The sequence below is a fragment of the Euprymna scolopes genome, chromosome 26 (assembly GCF_053919585.1).
Source record: "Euprymna scolopes isolate OS-2025 chromosome 26, ASM5391958v1, whole genome shotgun sequence".
NCBI lineage: Eukaryota > Metazoa > Mollusca > Cephalopoda > Sepiida > Sepiolidae > Euprymna > Euprymna scolopes.
The window spans coordinates 71049259-71069512 of NC_136507.1; the positions used below are offsets into that span (position 1 = coordinate 71049259).

Genomic DNA, 20254 nt, shown 5'->3' on the forward strand with positions numbered 1-20254 from the left:
CTCCTCCTTCTCCTTCTTCTCCTTCTTCTCCTCCTCCTCCTCATCATCATCATCGGTGTAACGTTCGTTTTTACATACTGGCATGCGTTGGACGGCTTTAAAAAATGATTCCACAACTAACCTATGTCTTATTTAATTATTGGAATTCTTTTGAGATGAGTAATTTTTATAGTTTTATTTACTTTTTATTCATTTATTGACGAAGGCCAGATGAATAGTTGGCCGAAACGTCGTTAAACAGCAACTATAAAAGATGTGGATAATAATCTGCAAATAAATAAATAAATAAATAAATAAATAAAAATAACCTATGTCTGTCCAGGTCTTTATTCATCCCTCTTTCTCTCAAGTCAATTTTTATCACTTCTGCCCATGTTTTTCCCTTGGCCTTCTCCTGTTAACTGGACCTGCTACTTCAACTGTTCTACCTCTACTGACCAATGAACCTTCATCCATTTTTTTTCATAAATAAAATAATACAAAATACATTATTTAGAAAGGGAAGGCATCTATGTTCCTTCATTTCGTTTTGGAACACAAAACAACTGTAATACTTGACTCTTTTCCTCAAACTTTTACTCATGAAAGAAAATAATTTATAATTGAGTGTTTCAAAACCTAAAAAAAACAATTCTGATTTTTGAATGGTCACGTTATCGTAAACAAGCCTGGTGGCAAGGCCTGGGAGTGTGAACCTCTTAAGGTTACACAGAACATTTTGCATCAGTTCGACAGCAAAAAGGCCACCGAAATGGCCTGGTTTCCGTCGGACTGATTGTCGCGGTCAGAATCTTGACTAACGTATACCGAGAAAGTACAAATAATTTATAATTGAGATTTTAGAAACCTAAAAAGTCACTTCTGATTTTTGAACGGTCATGTTATTGTAAACAAACGTACATCAAATCTGTTGCCAAGGCCGCTGGAAAAATGGTCGGATCCTTCTATCGATCCAGTAGATATCTCACTGCTGATGCAATTCTCTATCTATATAAGAGCCAGATACGTCCAAGGATGGAATACTGTTGCCACATATGGGCAGGAGCTGCTAGAAAAGACTTGTCCTACCTTGATAGGGTTAAAAATAGACTTCGTGGCCTGGTGGGAGCTGTCCTTTTCTCTTCGCTGCAACCACTGTCTCACAGAAGAGATGTTGCGAATTTGTCTCTGCTTTATCGTTATTTTCATGGAAAGTGTTCAACTGAGCTTCAATCTATGGTCCCCCCTCGCAAACTTTCACAAGAAACACTAGACTAGCTGAAAACATTATCAATAATTTTCCCCACTCTTTATCTGTACCTAAACCTAAACATAGATTCCATGAACAAAGCTTCTTTCTTAGAACTGCACGCCTGTGGAATTGTCTTCCGTTTTCCTGCTTTCCAGCTGTCTATAATATGGTTGTCTTCAAGTCCAACGTGAACAAGTTTCTGATGAGCCGTTCCACTTAAGTTAACAAATTTACCGAACTTCCATTACTATCGATTACTATATTGTCCTTTTGACTACTGTACACTCTTTAACCCTTATCCTTGAGTGGCCTATCGGCCTTGATAAGTGGTGACGCCTATGTAAAAAAAAAAAAAAAAAAAAAAAGTCTGGCCGATATCTGTTGAAAATCGTTGAAAATAAAAATTAAATTAAAATGCTATAAAATTACTTGCATTTGCAAAGCCACAATTCATGCATGGAGTATTGTCGCCATATCTGAGCTGGCGCATCTACCACTAGTTTCTTATTTTTAGATAGGGTCCAAAAAAGAGTCTCAAATCTAATAGGCCCCGCACTATCATCCAAACTCTAACCCCTGCCCCATCGCCACAATGTTGCATCCCTGTGCCTATTTTGCAAATACTTTCTGCTGAACACAGAGCACTTGTGCCCTCCTCGATTAACCCAACAAGTAGCAAAATCTCACCTCTTCACTTTAGAGCCGCCCTATATGCTAAAAAGCCTTCTATTCTAATAGTTTATTCCATCAAATATCTAAATTTTGGATCCCCCCTCGTTTCCTGCTCCCTGACCGTACTAATTTGCAGAAGTGTAAATGTAATATGAACAGATATTTCGCTGCTCAACTCCCCATAGTACCCTGGTAGACACAATCCCAAATAGTTTCCTCTTATGTTCCAAGTAGCAATATGCCTTGTTTGAGATGAAAAAAAAAAAAAAAAAGAATAAAAAATAAATAAATAAAAATTCCCAGGCAACGCCGGTTAGGTACAACTTGTAATAAATAAACAGCATTGTTACGATTCTCAAAGTATGTGGTACACTTAACAGAAACTGCTAATGGAGTGCTATTTATAAAGCAATAAAGTCCGGCTATGGTAATTACTGTATTAGCCAAGCCAGCCACATTACAAATACCCTTCAATATAATTCAAAAGAGCCAAAAGTTACTTAAAATTGAGATTGCATCTCTCATAGCTCCCGTAAAAAACACATTGGAATTGTAGTTATTAGTGTTGGGACGATTAATCGGAACAGGGAATCGGGACAAATTTGGGGGGGTATCGGAATCGGAAAAATTGATGCCTATTTTCTTATGCCAAAACGATTCTTTTAATTGTCTTTTTTATTTTATTTTGTTTAAAGAAAAAATCTTCCATTGCTATCATTAAATGATAAAATCTATCTATATATCTATAAAAGTGAACGTGTCTGTGTGTCTGTGTGTCTGTGTATTTGTGTGTCTGTGTGTCTGTGTACATTTCCCTACGCAATAACTCTGTCAATTTTTAGTCTACAGACTCGAAATTTGGTATACAGGGTACTGAGATTTGGGATCATCGATGTGATCGGTTTTTGTCCAGAAACTTGGCGATTAAGGGGTCAAAGTTCAACGATTTGACCTTTGAGAACTCTAACAAACTCCTCCGACAATTTTGGGTCTACGCACTTAAAATTTTAGATATAGGTTCCTTGGACATGGATCTAACTTAATAACTTGATTTGAGCGCAAAACAATAAATTTTAAGGGGTCATAATACGGGTCAAAGTTTTAAAAAAATTGATCTCTGCGGTCCCTTCCAAATTACTCAGACAATTTATGGTCTAAATATTTGAAATTTTGCATAAAGGGTATTCAGAGATAGGGCGAGCTTTTTCATCAGTTTGGGTCGAAAATTTTTAGTTACCAATATATAAATGTATGTATGTATGTCTGTCTGTTTGCGTGTCTGCCTTAAACTTTCAATAGAGGCGACGGATTTTACCAAGATGAGTACCGTTTTGAAGTTCGACCTTCCATACGACAAATATCGAAAAATTGGCTAAAAACATTAATATCTTCCCCTTCAACTAGGCACTTTTCTACAGGTGGAGGGGGCACATTTTTCGCCGATATTTTTGAAAGTTATCCTCTCCTTTAGATTGTCTAGCCTTAATTTTAAAAAATGTCGCTTCCGGTTTGACGGTAGTCATGACAGCATAAACGTTAGGTTTTACCCCGTTCTTTTCCTCCTTTGCGGTACGGGTTCGAGCCTGCCTTCCTACTACCACTTTTTTTTTTTGCTCAACGTACACATCCAAACACCCGGGCAACGCCGGGCTGAAATGCTAGTAATAATTATTGATTTTAAAATACCAGTGAAGCTAAAATCTATAAATCATCCTTCACAAGTGTAAATTCACGTTTAGGAGAATATCTGTATATTTAACATGTGTTTTTTACAGAAATCAGAGAAAATAACAATTCTATAGTTAAATATTTAGAGATTTATAAAGAATCGTATTGTATTGGAATCGGGTAATTGTATCGGAATCAGGAAAAATATTGGAATCGTCTCATCACTAGTAATTATCATTTTGTTACATATTAGAAACCCTTGTCAGTAGCGATTAAGTTATCTATTGTGAATTTTGACAAAGGTTACATTTAGTGCATGTCAGGATGACCTTAATCTGCAAACAGAATAATTCCCAGAGACGAGTAACATAAATTTGAGGCAGGGTGCAGAGAGAGAGAGAGAGAGAGAGAGAGAGAGAGAGAGAGAGAGAATGACGAATGACCTCGAGTTTTCAAATAGAAAAACTAAGGTTTTCAGATCAGTTTTCGCCCGGGAAGCCATGCGGGGGAGACATGGCACATAATGTACAAAACTTGTAATCAAGGGAAATCTTATCAATGTCTCTATCCGTCTGCGTCACTGATTACGTTAAGTAGAAAGTTAAGTTTTAAGAAGTAAAGAAGTATTTAAGATAACATTGGTCTCCCCCGCCTTGGTAATTCTCTCTGTTGCTCATTAATAAAAACATTACAATTTGTTAAAAGACAAGAATCAGAGTTTGGAGTCAATCTTTACAAATGTCGAAATTGCTTTATGCATTCACCATTCACACTGTTGCTATATTGCTTGACAGACTAACATTTTAAAATTTCTGTTCTCGTTTTCATATGAGGTTGCTCCATTTCATGTTGAGACAGCAAGTATCTCACCTGCAGTGGCGGCTCGTGCATGGAGCTGTGGGACTGCAGCACCCCCAAGTTATTTCTACACAATATTAATGATAAAATTAAAAATAACACGTTTGTTTATTATTATTATTATTATTATTATTATTATTATTATTATTATTATTATTATTATTATTATTATTTTATTTTTTCTATGTGTACATTATAAAATTATTAACTTTAATGTCGGTATCTCCAAATTCATATAATAACAAAAATAAAACTTGCTTGGAGCTGTGAAATTCACAGTTACACTTTCTTAATGAAATTCTCTTGTACGCATGCGTGGATTAGACACTTTAACCAGCCGATGAAAGCCTCTTGAGGAACTGTCGCTTGGCGCAGCTCCGTGTCGTGAAATTCGTTGTTTGCTTAGAGTGTGCGCCTATATAGATATGATAACATTGTTATTGAAAAAAAAGGAGGTTTACTTATATTTTTTAAAATTATTATTAAATTTACACATAACGTGTTCTTTTACATAAAATATTGTGCTATTTTTTTTTAAATACGCACACTTTTAGCATTGCGATTTAAGTTGGTAGCAGACGGAAATATATAATATGCAGAAACTGTTTATTTATTAAAAGTATTCGGGAATTTAGCAGTGAAGCTAACATGCGGCCAAGGGTAAAAACCAAATATACAATAAATAAATCTTACCATAAAAATAAAGTTACTTTTCCATCTACCTGCCTTTTTGTTTGTTTCTTTAAAGTAGTTTTAAATGCTATTTATTTTGCAACAACTAAACTTTACAAAAAAAAACTGTTTACATTTTTTCCTAGAAGCAAAAAAGCGAAGAAACAGTTTATGTTGAAAATACATTTTAGTTAGAAATCTTTTTAACGTGTATGTTTTAGATATAAAAAAATTAGCATTTATTTGCCTCCGATAAGGACAATGTTAGAAGTTTTATACTTTGAAAAATGGATTTTTTACACAAGATTTTTTAATTAAAATGTGTTTGTAAGTAAAAAAAGACACAGTTTTTTTATAATTATGTATTTTTACACTTTACATTGAATTTGTTAGTAGATGGGTCAGATAATACGCATTAAAAAAGTAAATAGAAATCTTCCTGGACTGAGACAATTTTAATTTTTTGTTTTTTTGGGAAGAAAGCTACATTAAAATTCGATGTTTTATAATGCTTATATATGACATCCTATTTTCTTATAATAAATCTCCACTTTATGTCGATCTTTACCGGCATGGGAAGGTCAATAAATAGCCAAGTTTGTTCTTTTTATATAAAAAGCAAGTTGTTAAAAGATTTGTAAATAAAATTTTGTATCTTTAAATATTTTTGTTTGTTTGCTTACTATATAAAAATGTAAACTTTTTTATTTTGCATTTTATTTACAAATACGTTTTGTTATAAATACATCTTTAAAAATAAATCTTGTAAATAAAACTGTTTTTAAATAAAACGCTATTTTCAAATAGTAAACTCCTAAATTAACCCTCGTAGGGAGGCAGGTAAATTTCCAAGTTTTTCTTTTTTGTTTTTATAAAAAATAAGTTATTTGTAAAAATGTTTTTCGTTTGTTTGCAAAAAAACAAAAAACAAAAAAAACGCAAACTTTTATTCAATCTGAAAGTTTAAAAGGAATAAATATATATATTATTTTTATTCTGTAAAGTGTACATAATTTAAAAAAATTTTTTTTAATAAAAAAGTTTTTGCGTATTATCCATTTCTGATTGATTATTTGTCTTTGTTATATATTTGAATATTTATTTGAATGTTTGTTTATTATTTGATTAAATATTTATTTACATATTCGAATTCCTTTACACGATATTAAAAAAATACGTAAAATTTTTGAAGCAGCACCCCCACTAATCTCAGGCACGAGCCGCCACTGCTCACCTGGTAGCGAATTGTAGCGTGGCTACAAAGTTGGAGAGAATCACGAATGAGCACAGAAGTTCCATGAAAGGCAAAACAATTGAACACATGCTTTTGTGCAGGATCGATATTCCTGGTATCAAAAGAAATTCTTCCAATGGTTCCCAACCTTTTTTATATAGTGGTACACTATTGAGTTTTTTTTTTAATTTCCACAGCACACCTATCACAAAAAATAAATATTTTCTACTCATAGTGTTTTCTGGCAATAAATTCATCTTTACTATGATATGAAAAGGAGCTTTGTGTGTGATTATGTGTGTGTGTGTGTGTGTGATTATGTGTGTGTGTGATTATGTGTGTGTGTGTGTGATTATGTGTGTGTGTGATTATGTGTGTGTGTGTGTGATTATGTATGTGTGTGTGTGAGAGAGTGTGTGTGTGTGATTATGTGTGTGTATGATTATGTGTGTGATTATGTGAGTGTATGTGTGTGTGTGTGTGATTATGTGTGTGTATGATTATGTGTGTGCGTGCATGTGAGTGTATGTGTGTGTGAGTGATTGTGTGTGATTGTGTGTGTGTGTGTGTGATCGTGTGTGTCTGTGTGTGATTATGTGTGTGTGCATGTGAGTGTATGTATGTGTGTGAGTGTGTGAGTGTGTGTGATTGTGTGTGTGTTTGTGATTGTGCGTATGTGTGCGTGTGTGTGATTGTGTGTGTGTCTGTGTGTTTGTGATTGTGTGTGATTGTGTGTGTGTGTGCACGTGAGTGTGTGTGATTGTGTGTGTGATTGTGTGTGTGCGTGCGTGTGTGTGTCTGTGTGTGTTTGTGATTGTGTGTGATTGTGTGCGATTGTGTGTGTGTGTGTGTGTGTGTGTGTTCTCCATGAACTACGAAACAGCTGGACCGATTTTTATGAAATTGAATACAAATGTACTTTATATATCTGGTAGCGTTCTTAGATAGGTTTTATATCTGAATGCCTTTGATGAGTATCGATAATCGATAATCAAAAAAATTTGATTAAAGAAGAAACAGACGATTTTCACCAAAGTTAACATCTCATACAGCCTAACATAACAGGTGCATTTGAGAAGTTTTATTAGTGCACAACCAGAAAAGCCCAGTATATAAAATCAGCTATAGATTCTTTGATATGACAGGGTTGCATTTGAAAACATTCATTTCGAATGCGCCCCAGACCTATCAAAGAACCCACTGTTTATTTTATATGTTAAGGCCCTTTTGCTAGTTTGGTGTTAAAATTCTTTAATTGGATTTTATTGACTATTGATTTTCAATACTTATCAGAAGTATTTTGATACAAAACCTATCTAAGAACACTACCAGACACATAAAGTACATTTGTGTGAAATTAAAATAAAACCGACTCAGCCGTTTCCGAGTACATAGGGAATGAACCCTCTCAAACATACAGAGACGCACGCACAAAGTGCCTTTCATATCTATATATATATATATATATATATATATATATATATATATATATATATATATATATATATATATATGAAAGGCATATATATGCTTTTTATTTTTTTTATTACCGTTTTATCTGTTTGCTTACATATGTTTTGGATGTTGGACCATGTTTACGATCCAACAGCCGAAACATATGTAACCAAACAGATAAAACGGTAATAAAAGAATAAAACACATATTTGCTCTGCAATAGTATTGAGCACTTTCTTCATGCTTTTACTAATTACCAGTTTTACTATATATATATATAATCTGTTATGTACGGCATAATCACAATGACACACCGGTTCCTACGAGATCACTGAAGTTAAGCAATGTTGAGCCTAGTCAGTACTAAATGGGTGACCATTTGGGGCTTCCAGGTGCTGTATGTGCTCTCCGCTTGTTTCCAATCGTCTTGGACTTCTCCTTGCCACTGGACTCAAGCAGTACTGATTCAGGAGAGATGTGTTTGGGATTGTGCCACCCTTGCCTCACAATTACACGCACAACTGGCCCTTTTGAGACTAAATGGAAGCATCAATAAAATCTGTAATTTTAGAAAGTTAATACAATGTAGAATTTAAAAAGAAAAACATTTATTTGTGTATAATAACATTTTTGGTGATATAACATCTACGTCAGGAGTAGAATCAGTTTGTGTTTTTTCTTTTTTCTTTTTTCACCATTGCTTATGGCATGTAATCACCAAAAAAAAAAAAAAAAAGAAACATCTTATGTTGGTTTAATCGAGCTAATCTAGACATTTATCAAGTAGGTGTGAAAATCATGATGTGATTAAGAAATAGACAAATGAACTCTATATAATATTTACTTGCAATAGTTCGGCAATAAAAATGAATAAATAAATTAGACTCAAGAGTCAATGTTACATCTGGGAATGGGATTTCTCATCTGCAGTCTTTGGCCATTTTTTTAGTTCTATGTTGTAAATGAATAGTCTTCTAATCTATATATCTATAAAATTGAAAATGTCGTGTGTGTGTGTGTGTGTGTGTGTGTGTGTGTGTGTGTGTGTACATTTCCCTACCAAATAACTCTGTCAATTTTTAGTCTAGAGACGCGAGATTTGAGATAAGGGGTGTTGAGATTTGGAAAACCTTAATCAGTCGTCGGATAAAAATTTGGCTGTCAAGGGGTCAACGTTTAACGATTTGATCTTTGAAAACTCTACCAAACTCCTCCGCCAATTTTGAGTCTAAAAACTTAAAATTTTAAATGTTAGTTACTTGGATATGGATCATACTTTATAATTTGATTTGAGCACCAAAAAACAAATGTTAAGGCATTAAAATTGGGGTCAAAGTTAAAAAAAACTTTGATCTCTGCGGTCTCTATCAAATTACTCAGCCAATTTCTGGTCTAAACATTTGAAATTTTACATAAAGTGTATTCAGACATGCGGCAAGCATTTAAATCAGTTTTGGGGCGAAAATTTGGCTGCCAAAAGGTCAAAGTTGAAAGAATTGACCATTGCAGATTCTACCAAATTTCTCCACCAATTTTGGGTCTAAACAGTTGAAATTTTAGATTTAGGTAACTTGGACATGGGTAAAATTTTATATTTTGATTTGAGACCAAAATAATAAATGTTAAGGTCAAAATTGGGGTCAAAGTTATAAAATATTTATCTCTGCGATCTCTACAAAATTACTCAGACAATTTTTGGTCTAAGCATTTGAAATCTTATATAAAGTGTATTCACACGTAGGGCAACTTATGAACAGTAAATCGGGTCCGAGCAAAGCCGGGATGAAAATGCTAGTAAAGGAATACATGTTTATTTCACTTTTTAGTGCCAAGAAAGAATCGTTTTTTGTAATAGGAAATGAGGCTCAATTTTTTTCTGATTCCGATCCGATATCTTCAGAAGTTCTGATTTTTCTGATTCCCGATTCCAATTAATCGTCCCAACACACACACACACACACACACACACACACACACACACACACACACACACACACGCGCGCGCGCGCGCGACTAAAGAAGCTTGGAGTAAAAAAAAATGTAAAAATAAAAATAAACAATGCAGTTTAAATTCCCGGAAAAAAAAATTAATTTTAACCTATCGCAGACTCAGCACCTACATAATCCGACTTTTAAAAAGTTTATAATTACAAAAGAGAATTCAATTATATAAGGATGAAAAAATAAATAAATAAAAGCTTTAACTAAAATTGTTAAATAGAAATAGATTAACCACTTGCATGAGCCGATTTCTCAAAAGTCTTCAATTATAAAAGAGAATTTAACTATATAAGGATGAAAAAAGAAAACTTAACTAAAATTTTGGAAATAGAAAACGGGGATCCTCAGCTGTCTACCATATATATATATATATATATATATATATATATATATATATATATATATATATATATATATATCAAGTCCAATGTGAACAAATTCCTGATGAACCGCTTCCTTAAGTAAGGCACTTTATCAGATCTCCAAAATTAACATACTGTACACACAATAACCCTTATTCCCGAGTGGCTTCCGGGCTTTGATAAGTGGGGACTACCTTGTAAAAAAATCTTAATCAATCGTCGGCTAGAAATTTGGCTGTCAAGGGGTCAAAGTTCAACGATTTGATCTTTGAAAACTCTACCAAACTCCTCCGCCAATTTTGGGTCTAAAAACTTAAAATTTTAAATGTTAGTTACCTGGATATGGATCATACTTTATAATTTGATTTGAGCACCAAAAAATAAATGTTAAGGCATTAAAATTGGGTTTAAAGTTAAAAGAACTTTGATCTCTGCGGTCTCTATCAAATTACTCAGCCAATTTCTGGTCTAAACATTTGAAATTTTACATAATGGGTATTCAGACATGCGGCAAGCATTTAAATCAGTTTTGGGGCGAAAATTTTTTTTTTTTGATAGTGTAAAATGGTTTACTTACTTGACATAACTGGATGTCATGTAAAATCCAAAAACCTCCGTGCGTGCATGGTGACGCACATGCACAATGATTTCCGGAGCTTTCTCCCGCAACTGTTTTAAGATCCACATGAGTTTGGCATCCTCTGCATTGGGCGGGAACGTCATGAGGACGTCGCAGTTTCGTGTTGGAATCGTGTGAAGCCATATTCGACTAGAGACCACAAACTGGCTGGTTCTTAGGAGGCGTTTACCAAACACTCGATAAGCTGAAACACAAAAAGAAAACAAAAATGTTTTTCAATTTTTGAGATGACGATTGATTAACCGCATCATTTGGATTCTTCGGACTACTGTTCTCACCTTGAGCGTTATTTTCACAACATTTCGGCCGATATAATCTGTGACCTTCTTCAGGTGTATCTTATCGAACTCAGGAATCTTTCTGTCAAACTCGGGAATCTACACAGAATTTCAAACAAAATCTTTTATTTAATTCATGGGGGTAGCATGTTCCTGTTCTTTCAGCCATGACTGTGTAGAAATCCTAAGTAATTCGCAACTGTATTTTCGGTCAGCTGCACTGAGGATTGATCCTTCAACCTCCAGAAGACTGTAACTTTTACATCTGAAATTTATCTAGTACTCCAACCATTGCGCCACGGGTACTTGAAGACGATCGGAGGTTACATCAACCGAAAGTTGTGAAACTAACACTCAAGATGAGAACAGTAGTCGGAATAATCCAAATAATGCAAAAAATTAATAAATAAAAATTTTTCAGATGAGAATTGATAATTTGTATTAGTTGGATTATTTGGAATTCAGTTGTGCTAAAACATGAAACCAGAGAGTTCGTATCATAACAGGGGAGAAAATTATTTTCTGAAGAATTAGAAAATCTTAGGCCAATTTAGCAAAACTCACTATTTGTTGTCTACAAAAACTGTTTTCATTAATAATTAATTTTTTTTTACCTTATTGTTTTTCGTAATTTTTGGATATGTTTATTACTGCGACATGAGAATTAAGTAGATACCGTTAGTTTTACTTGAAATTCTAGATTCCGATTTTCGAATTTCGCTTTTATAACGAAGAAGCACCAAAAATTGACTAAACATCGGTAAGGGGAGACAATACAAAATGGAGAATAATTGAAACGAAATTGCTCCAATCAAGAAAGTTATTTCATTCTTTTTTGTTACTGCTGACATTTTCATAATATTACAAAAAAAAACAAAACAAAAAAAAAAACAAAAAAAACAACAATGAAGGCAGACAGATATTAACAATTTGGTTTGTTGCAAGAAGTAATGAAATTACTTGTTTCAATGAAGATAAATGCTACCATTACTATCAGGCTTAATCACGTTAATATTTTCACTATGCTTTTTAAAATCAGCTTTTGAATTCGACTTTCTGTGTGCATCTTTATTAACCACGTGACCCTGTTTAATATGTTCACTGTCATAGTAACAAAACGTTATTAGTGTTATGACTAGGGCTGTGACAACAGCATATTCTTTTCATTGTTTTGACTCTCGAGTATATATTCGACACAGTTAGGCACAGTTAATCAACCGAGAACCACATCACTCTATATATATAAGATATAAGATATCAACGGATCCACACTCGAGAGTCAAAACAATGAAAAGAATATGCTGTTGTCCTAGCCCTAGGTATGACCTTGTTTAATGCTATGACTATTATCATAGTAACACAATCTTATTAGTGTTATAGTCTTGTTTAATATGTCTACTATTATCATAACAAAACATCATTAGTGTTATAATCTCATTTTATGTTATCTAATATATAAAAGGTTATATGTTTGTCTGTCTCCATATTTTCAAGCTCTATCTCTTCCGAAACAAAAAGTCGCAGAGCGGCGTTAGGGGTCTCAAATGATTGGATTTTTATGGACCGTTCTTTTATGGGGCTTTAGCTGGTTAAAATAGTTTTTAAGGGGTCAAAAATGGGTCGAAATCTTTTAAAAATCGTTATACATTTTGTACATTCATCTTAATTTATTTTTAATTTTTAATTTTTAATCAGTTCATATGCGTGTCACGTCCGTATAGTGGTAACGTCACCAGCTTTGAATGATACAGTTTTGCTTTCGGTTTCGATTCTAGCTGATAGCACTCAAATACTTTTCTTTTTTTACTTTTGAAATCACGACTCTATAATAATCTGGACAAATTAAAATATCATATTTAAGCGTATTTTACGACCGAGCAAAACCCCCTCCCGCGCTAGTCTCTACTATACTAATAACAAAATGTTTTTAGTATTATGACCTAGTTTAATTTTATGTGTATTATCATAATAACAAAACGTTATTAGTGTTATGGCATCATTATTATGTCTATTAGTATAAATTGAAAAGAACGGCTCTCGTCTTGGGGACGCTGCATGTTTAGACAAGCTTCTTGGTCTGACCTTCACTCTTGATCTGAAATGAAGAACATACATCAAATCCATTACCCAGGTTGCTGGAAAAATGATTGGATCATTCTACCGCTCCAGTAGATATCTCACTGCTAATGCAATTCTCTACCTGTATAAGAGCCAAGTATGTCCTAGAATGGAGTACTGTTGCCACATCTGGACAGGAGCTGCTCGGAGCCTCCTATCCTGCCTTGATAGAGTTCAAAACCGACTTTGTAACCTGGTAAGTGATACCCTTTTCTCTTCTCTACAACCTCTTTCTAACAGAAGACCTTGTAGGCCTGTTTCTGCTCTATTGTTATTTTCACGGCAAGTGCTCGACTGAGCTCCAATGTATGCCCCCCCCCTCGCTGCCAATCTTTCACAAAAAAAAAACACTCCTCTAGCCAAAACCACTATCAATAATTTCCTCCAATCTCTATCAGTGCCTAAAAGAAACCATGGATTCCACTAACAAAACCTCTCTCCTAAAACTGACCGCCCATAGAACTTTGTTCTGCTGGATTGCTTTACAACTGACTACAATATTGTCATCTTCAAGTCTAACATAAACAAGTTCTTGTTGAACCGTCATCTTAAATAATCTAATTATACCAAATTTCCACTACTAACGCTATTGTCCCAATGACTACCGTACACACATTAAGCCTTATCCTCGAGTGGCCTCTGGGCCTTGATAAATAGTGAGCCCTTTGTAAAAAAAAGTGTTTGGGTGCCATCAGCTAGAATAGAAAAAACAAAAACGTTATTAGTGTTATGATCTTATTTAATATTATGTCTGTTATCATAATAACAAAACGTTATTAGTGTTATGACATTATTATTATGTCTATAATCATAGTAAAAACGCTGTTAGTGTTATCACCATTATAACCTTATTAGTTTCATGGCCATGTTATTTTTAGTAATAAGTATCCTACTTCTCTGCACACACCCTAACCTAAAAGATAATATGATTTGTGTTCTCATGAAGAACGCTTTTGGAGCATGCGCTAATGTTTTATTACGCATTTTGTTTCTTTTCTTTTATTATTCTCCGGAAAAAAATATAGGAAGAACAAAAGAATGGCACACAATGAAACCTACAGAAGAAAGAGAAACTTTTATAGTTCAAGAGAAAAAGAAAAAAGGCTTTTTTTAAATTGGTTTCATTTGTTTGTGTTTCAAATATACACAGTTTTATAGTCAGATTATATCGATCGATCTTTGCTTGTTCATGAACATTTATAAAAGTTTCTTCAGAGTTTCCTATTTCTCTCGAATGACATTAGATTATCTGACAGTTGACATAGTATATGAACGTATCGATTCGTCATTTTGTTTAAAGTCTATTCTGAGCCCCTAATCTCTTTTGGTTCATATCTATCGACCTTTCTCTGTATGCCCCCAACTTTCTCTCTCACACACACACACACACACACACACACACACACACACACACACACACACACACACACACACACACACACACATATATATAGATAGATAGATATTTCTAGCAAACTACCAAGCGTTGCCAACCGTAAAATATGCTAAAAGTATATTTTAATTTATGCATATTTCGTAGTTATAATCATTATAAAGCCAATTCTCTATAGATTATTATATTGTACCCAATATATAGTAGTCATTTCATAAGTAAAATAATATATATATAAGTTGGGATCCATCAGCTAGAATCGAAACCAAAACAAAAAGATTTAGCGCTCCAGCCTTAGTCGTGACTGTTTGAGATATCGTCAGGTAGATAGAAAGCATTTAAATTTAACCGACTTTAACCTATAAATGTATATTTGTACATGTGTACAAGATTACTTTAAGTTGATTTATGCCTGTCAAGTTCCAATTTTGACCCCTTAGCAGCTATTTTTACCGGCTTATATATATATATATATATATATATATATAAATATATATATATATATATATATATATATATATATATATATATATATATATATATATATATATAACAATGGTCCACAAGAAGTACAATCATTTGACCCACCTTGCGCTGCTCTGTGACCTTGCATTTCTGGTCGCAGCCTCTTAAAACACCAATTAAATCACAGAAAAATAGTTTTATCTTACAAATACATGATTTATTCCAAATATGTGGTTTATTCCAAAATTTAATTTTGTAAATTTATAAATTTAATATAATTTTTGGCATACGGCCTGCAATACACATGTACGTGATGTAAACTAGCGGTCCAATTTTCGCAAATTCTACACATTAAATTAGGTTGCATTTTGGCAATAACGCATCGAATGTTATCTTCCAAATTGTCTATTGTGTCTGGCTTATGAAAGTAGACATTGGACTTGACATATCCCCATAGAAAATAACCTAATGGGGTTAAATCACATAAACGAGGTGGCCAGTTTACAAGTCCATTTCATGAAATTATTCGCTCATCAAATGTTTCTCTTAGTAAATTGATCGTATCATTTGCAATTTGCAAAAGCTGTTCGAGTTTGAGCCTCTTTATGATGAACTCGAAATAACCGATAGTTGCCAAATCTGCAATTAAAGAAAAAAGAGTTGTTAATTTCAAGCTCACTGTTTCTAAACAAAAACACCATATATATATATAAATTATTAATAAGATTTGTGCAAAGTTTGTTCCATGGGTGCTCAGAGAAAATCACGCACTATTTGACCAAGATGGGCATCAAGACAGTTCTTCACCCTTCCTATAATTCAGACCTTGCTCCCTGTGAATTTTGGTTATTCCCTAAGCTCAAGGAAAACCTTAGAGGCTGTCGTTATGAGACAATTGAGGAACTGAAAGAGGCTGTGACGAGGGTCATTGACATGTTCACACAAGAGGACTGCCATAGGGCCTTCCAGAAGTTGTTGGAACGGTACAAGCGCATTGCAGCCGGAGGAGATTACTTTGAAGAGGACTAGAGTTTCATGTGTGTACTATTAATAAAGGTGCCCATACGGAAAAAAAGTCTGGAAACTTATTGAAGGCATCTCGTATTACTGCTAAATACAAATGTTTATTTGGGTTATTTGTCCACTACATTTCCAATAAAAAATAGCTGTTTGCTTTTGTTTTTTATTTATATTATTATTATTATTATTATTATTATTATTATTATTATTATTATTATTTATGGAAAACCCGAGTATCCAAACGAACCAAACATTGCCTTGATAAAGAAGGGTTTATTTTCACACAAATAAACATACACCATCTTCGAGATTATTTTGTTTTGGATATGTTTTATAAACTCATCTAAATTTATAATTATTAGTTAGTTTCAGCGATTTATTTTTCACATACGTTTTTAATAACACAGATAGGTCACAAATATGTAACTAGAAAAGTACACGTGGAAAATCATACTCCTGAAACATTTTTTTTATGGAAATCGCTCAAGACAAGATGTGAGGCCACTTGATGTAAGGAGCTAACAAAAACGAAAGATGATTATCGCAAAAATAGGAGATACCTATTGGCCATAATATTGAAAAGAGGAATGCAATAGGTAGGAGGAAAACAATCAGCAGGAAGAGAGTTCCATAGTATTGCAGTTCTTGGTAAGAAGATACTGGATTGGAAGCTGTATTACACTGAGGTATCAAAACAGCGAATTGATGAAAACCACTAGACCAACGAGTCAAACGAGCTGGAACAAAGGAAGCAAGGAATAGATCAGACAATTCTGAAAAACGCATGCCATAATAGTATTTATAAAAAGACTGAGACTAGTAACATCACATCAGTGAAAGAGAGGTTGCAGTGAAGAAGAAAAGATGGGAGGGGGAGCGATCAAATTAGATATGTTTCTACAATTTATCAAGAACCCTTAAATGGGACAGAGATTCACCAGACAAAATATGACAATAGTATTCCATACATGGTTTGATAGTAGATTTGTAGAGATAAAGAATAATATCAGGCGTGAGAAAGCGTTTAGAACAGTAGAGGGATCCGATTTTACGAGAAGCAGAAAGCACAACAGATTTAATATATGAACTCCAACAAAGATTTGATGAAAAAGACAGACTAAGATGTTCTACAAATTCAAAATTAAAAACAATCTTCCTTTACAAAACAACCAAACCAAACTCCAAAGAAACTTAAAGCATAAAAATATCTTCCAAAATTACTGGATTCAGTACTAAGTGACCTGAAAAGGGTTGATATGCAGTAAAACAAAACAACCAAACCAAACTTAGTCTTGCAAATACCAAAGCAGTAAGTACCAAGGTGTAGGTAGAAGGAAAACAATGAGCAAGAAAGAAGTTCCACAACCTTGCAGTCTTTGGAAAGAAGATACTGGGATATGAAGCTGTATTATAATGAGGTATTGAAACAATTAATTTATGGAGACCTCTAGGCCAACGAGTTAAACGGGCTGGAATAAAAGAAGCGGGGAATAGATCAGACAATTCTGAAGAGCACATGCCGTAATAGTATTTGTAGAAAAAACTGAGACCATCAACATCATGTCTGTGTGTGTGTGTGTGTGTGTGTGTGTGTGTGTGTGTGTGTGTACGCGAGAGAGAGAGGGAGAGAGAGAAAGAGAAAGAAAGAAAGAGAGAAAGACAGAGAGATTACAGAGAAGAAGAAAGGGTGGGGGCCAATCAAATTGCAGACACGTTTTTACAATTTATTAATTATTATCTAAAATGAGACAGATTCACCAGCCAAAATATGACAACAAAATTCCATACATGTTCTGATAGTAGATTTGTAAGATAAAGAATAGTATCAGGTGTGAGAAAGTGTTTAGAGAGATAGAGAAAGTTGATTTTACAAAAATCAGAAAGAGCAATGAATTTAATATATGAACTCCAAGGAAAAATTTGATGAGAAAAAAAACTCAAGAAGTTTTAGTCAATTTCTCATTGAGAATCTCATAAGAATCCCAAAAAGAAAAGGAATACACCTACAACTGCAAAACAGATTGATTAAACAAACAAAAAAATAATAAATAAATAAATAGGGGGATTTCTTTTTAGGGTGAATTCAATTGTTTTCTTTGGGGAATCAATAAGTCAATAAACATCTTTCATTAAAATATTCGTATTTTTTTCTTCTTTTTTTTTTTTTTGCTTTGTCCGTTTCCTAATGATTTCATTTATTTTAATTTATTGAGAATTGAACAAATTATTTATCACACGTAAATTTGATTAATTTTTCTTTCATTATTCAAATTTCCAAATTGAACGACTCTTATTAAAAAATTATTTTTTAAAAAACAACACATTTGTAAATTGTTTTTTCGAATATTCAGTCGAACAATAAATTTGATTGTAAATTTCAACTTACAGTTTTAATTTCTTTTCTCTATTATTTGTGCATTGAGCTTTTTTTATTTGGTTGGGATTAAAATATCTCTCTCTATATATATATACTCATGAAAAAAAAAAAAAAAATGAGCCAAGAGTGAAAGAAGGGAGAAATCGATTTTTCAATATTTTTCCGTGAAGTTTTGTTGATTTTAACTGAAAATTTCTATTTTGCAGATCATTATTATTATAGCATAAGTGGAAAAATTAATCCTCAAAATGGTAAAACCGCATCTTGGCGAGGATATGAAAAACCGAATTGCAGGATTAAGGCAGTCCAAAATGATTTACAAGAAGATTTTTTATATTTTAAGAAAAGAAAATGTGAAAACATCTCTTTCTGTAGTGAAGCGAATTGGTCGAAGGTCCGAAGTCGAACGCTTGATAAAAGGGAAATCTGGATCTGGTCGTCCTAGAGCATCCACTTTGAAGGACGACCACAGGCTTAAATTAACTGTTTGAAGGATTGAAAGAAAACTTATGTTGACCATAGCAAAGAATTCAACAGGGGCTGGAAATTCTCTTTCTAGATATACAGTATCTAGACGAATGAAAGAAATGGAATTTTCTTCTAAAAGGTATGCAAAGAAGCCATTTTTATCTAAGAAGAACATCAACAATAGAAAGAGATTTTTCTCGTGTCATGGCAAGAAAGATACAGACTCGTTCAGGAATGTTTTCTGGTGAGATGAATCAAGATTTTGTTTTGTTAGTGATGCTTCTGATGTTCCCGAACAGTGCAATCGAAGAACTCGAGAAAGATTTTCGCCAAGTTGCATAAAAACGACAGTTAAATATAGGAATGGAGGGATAATTGTATGGGAAACTTTTACTGCAGCAGGAGTTGGGGAACATATTAGATGTGAGAAGTCAATCAATGCAAAGGAATACATTCGAATATTAGAAACAGGACTGTTACCAAGTATCCAGAAGCTGGGAATATCCCAGAACATTATTTTTCAGCATGATAATGCCCTGCACACACTGCTAAAGTCACAAGAAAACGGTTTTCTGTTGGCCAGGTCAAAGCCCCGATTTAAACCCAGTCGAGAATATTTGGTCCATAATATCTCGTGCATTGGATGGAAGAACTTTTTCGAACAATGACAAACTGTGGGAAGTTGTGCAAAGTGAATGGAATAGCATCTCCTCTTCACAGTGTTCCACTTAGGTTGAGAGCATGTCTAAAAGAATTGATCTTTTAAAGAAATCAAAAGGGAATGCGATTCCATCCTAAGCATTTATTAAAGTAAATGTCTTGTTCTGTGTTATTAGTCTCGTTTAAGTTTCCTTGTTCAATTGTTCTTTGTTCAATATAGGTTTTAGTGCAATAAAATGTATACAATTTGTTTGGCCCATTTTTTTTTGCTCACAAGTGTGTGTATATATATATATATATATATATATATATATATATATATATATATATATATATATATATATATAGAGAGAGAGAGAGAGAGAGAGAGACAGACAGACAGACAGACAGACAGAGACAAACAGACAAATAAAGACTGTTTCGCTGTATCGCGGCTTTTCATTGTTGTTAGACAAATAACTGCCTCAATGTGAGATCGTATATGAATGCACTTATAGAATTACAAAGAAAGTGATTGTTAGTGATCAGAAATTAAGGTTAGTATAAGCACAGGGTATATATATATATATATATATATATATATATATATATGTATATATATTATAAGCACAGGGTATATATATATATGTGTGTGTGTGTGTGTGTGTGTGTGTGTGTGTGTGTGTGTGTGTATTTTGCTTTC

General features: G+C 33.5%; 1 protein-coding gene across 8 annotated transcripts in view; it reads right to left on the reverse strand.

Annotated features, from left to right (window-relative positions):
* LOC145248160 (anoctamin-8-like) overlaps nucleotides 1–20254 on the reverse strand; it is a 282493-nt gene that overhangs the window by 101066 nt on the left and 161173 nt on the right. For all 8 annotated transcript variants that reach the window (XM_080109990.1, XM_080109989.1, XM_080109995.1 and 5 more), the window contains one exon: nucleotides 10731–10977. In XM_080109990.1, coding sequence (XP_079966116.1) covers nucleotides 10731–10977 — 247 coding nt within the window. The remainder of the gene's footprint in view (nucleotides 1–10730; nucleotides 10978–20254) is intronic.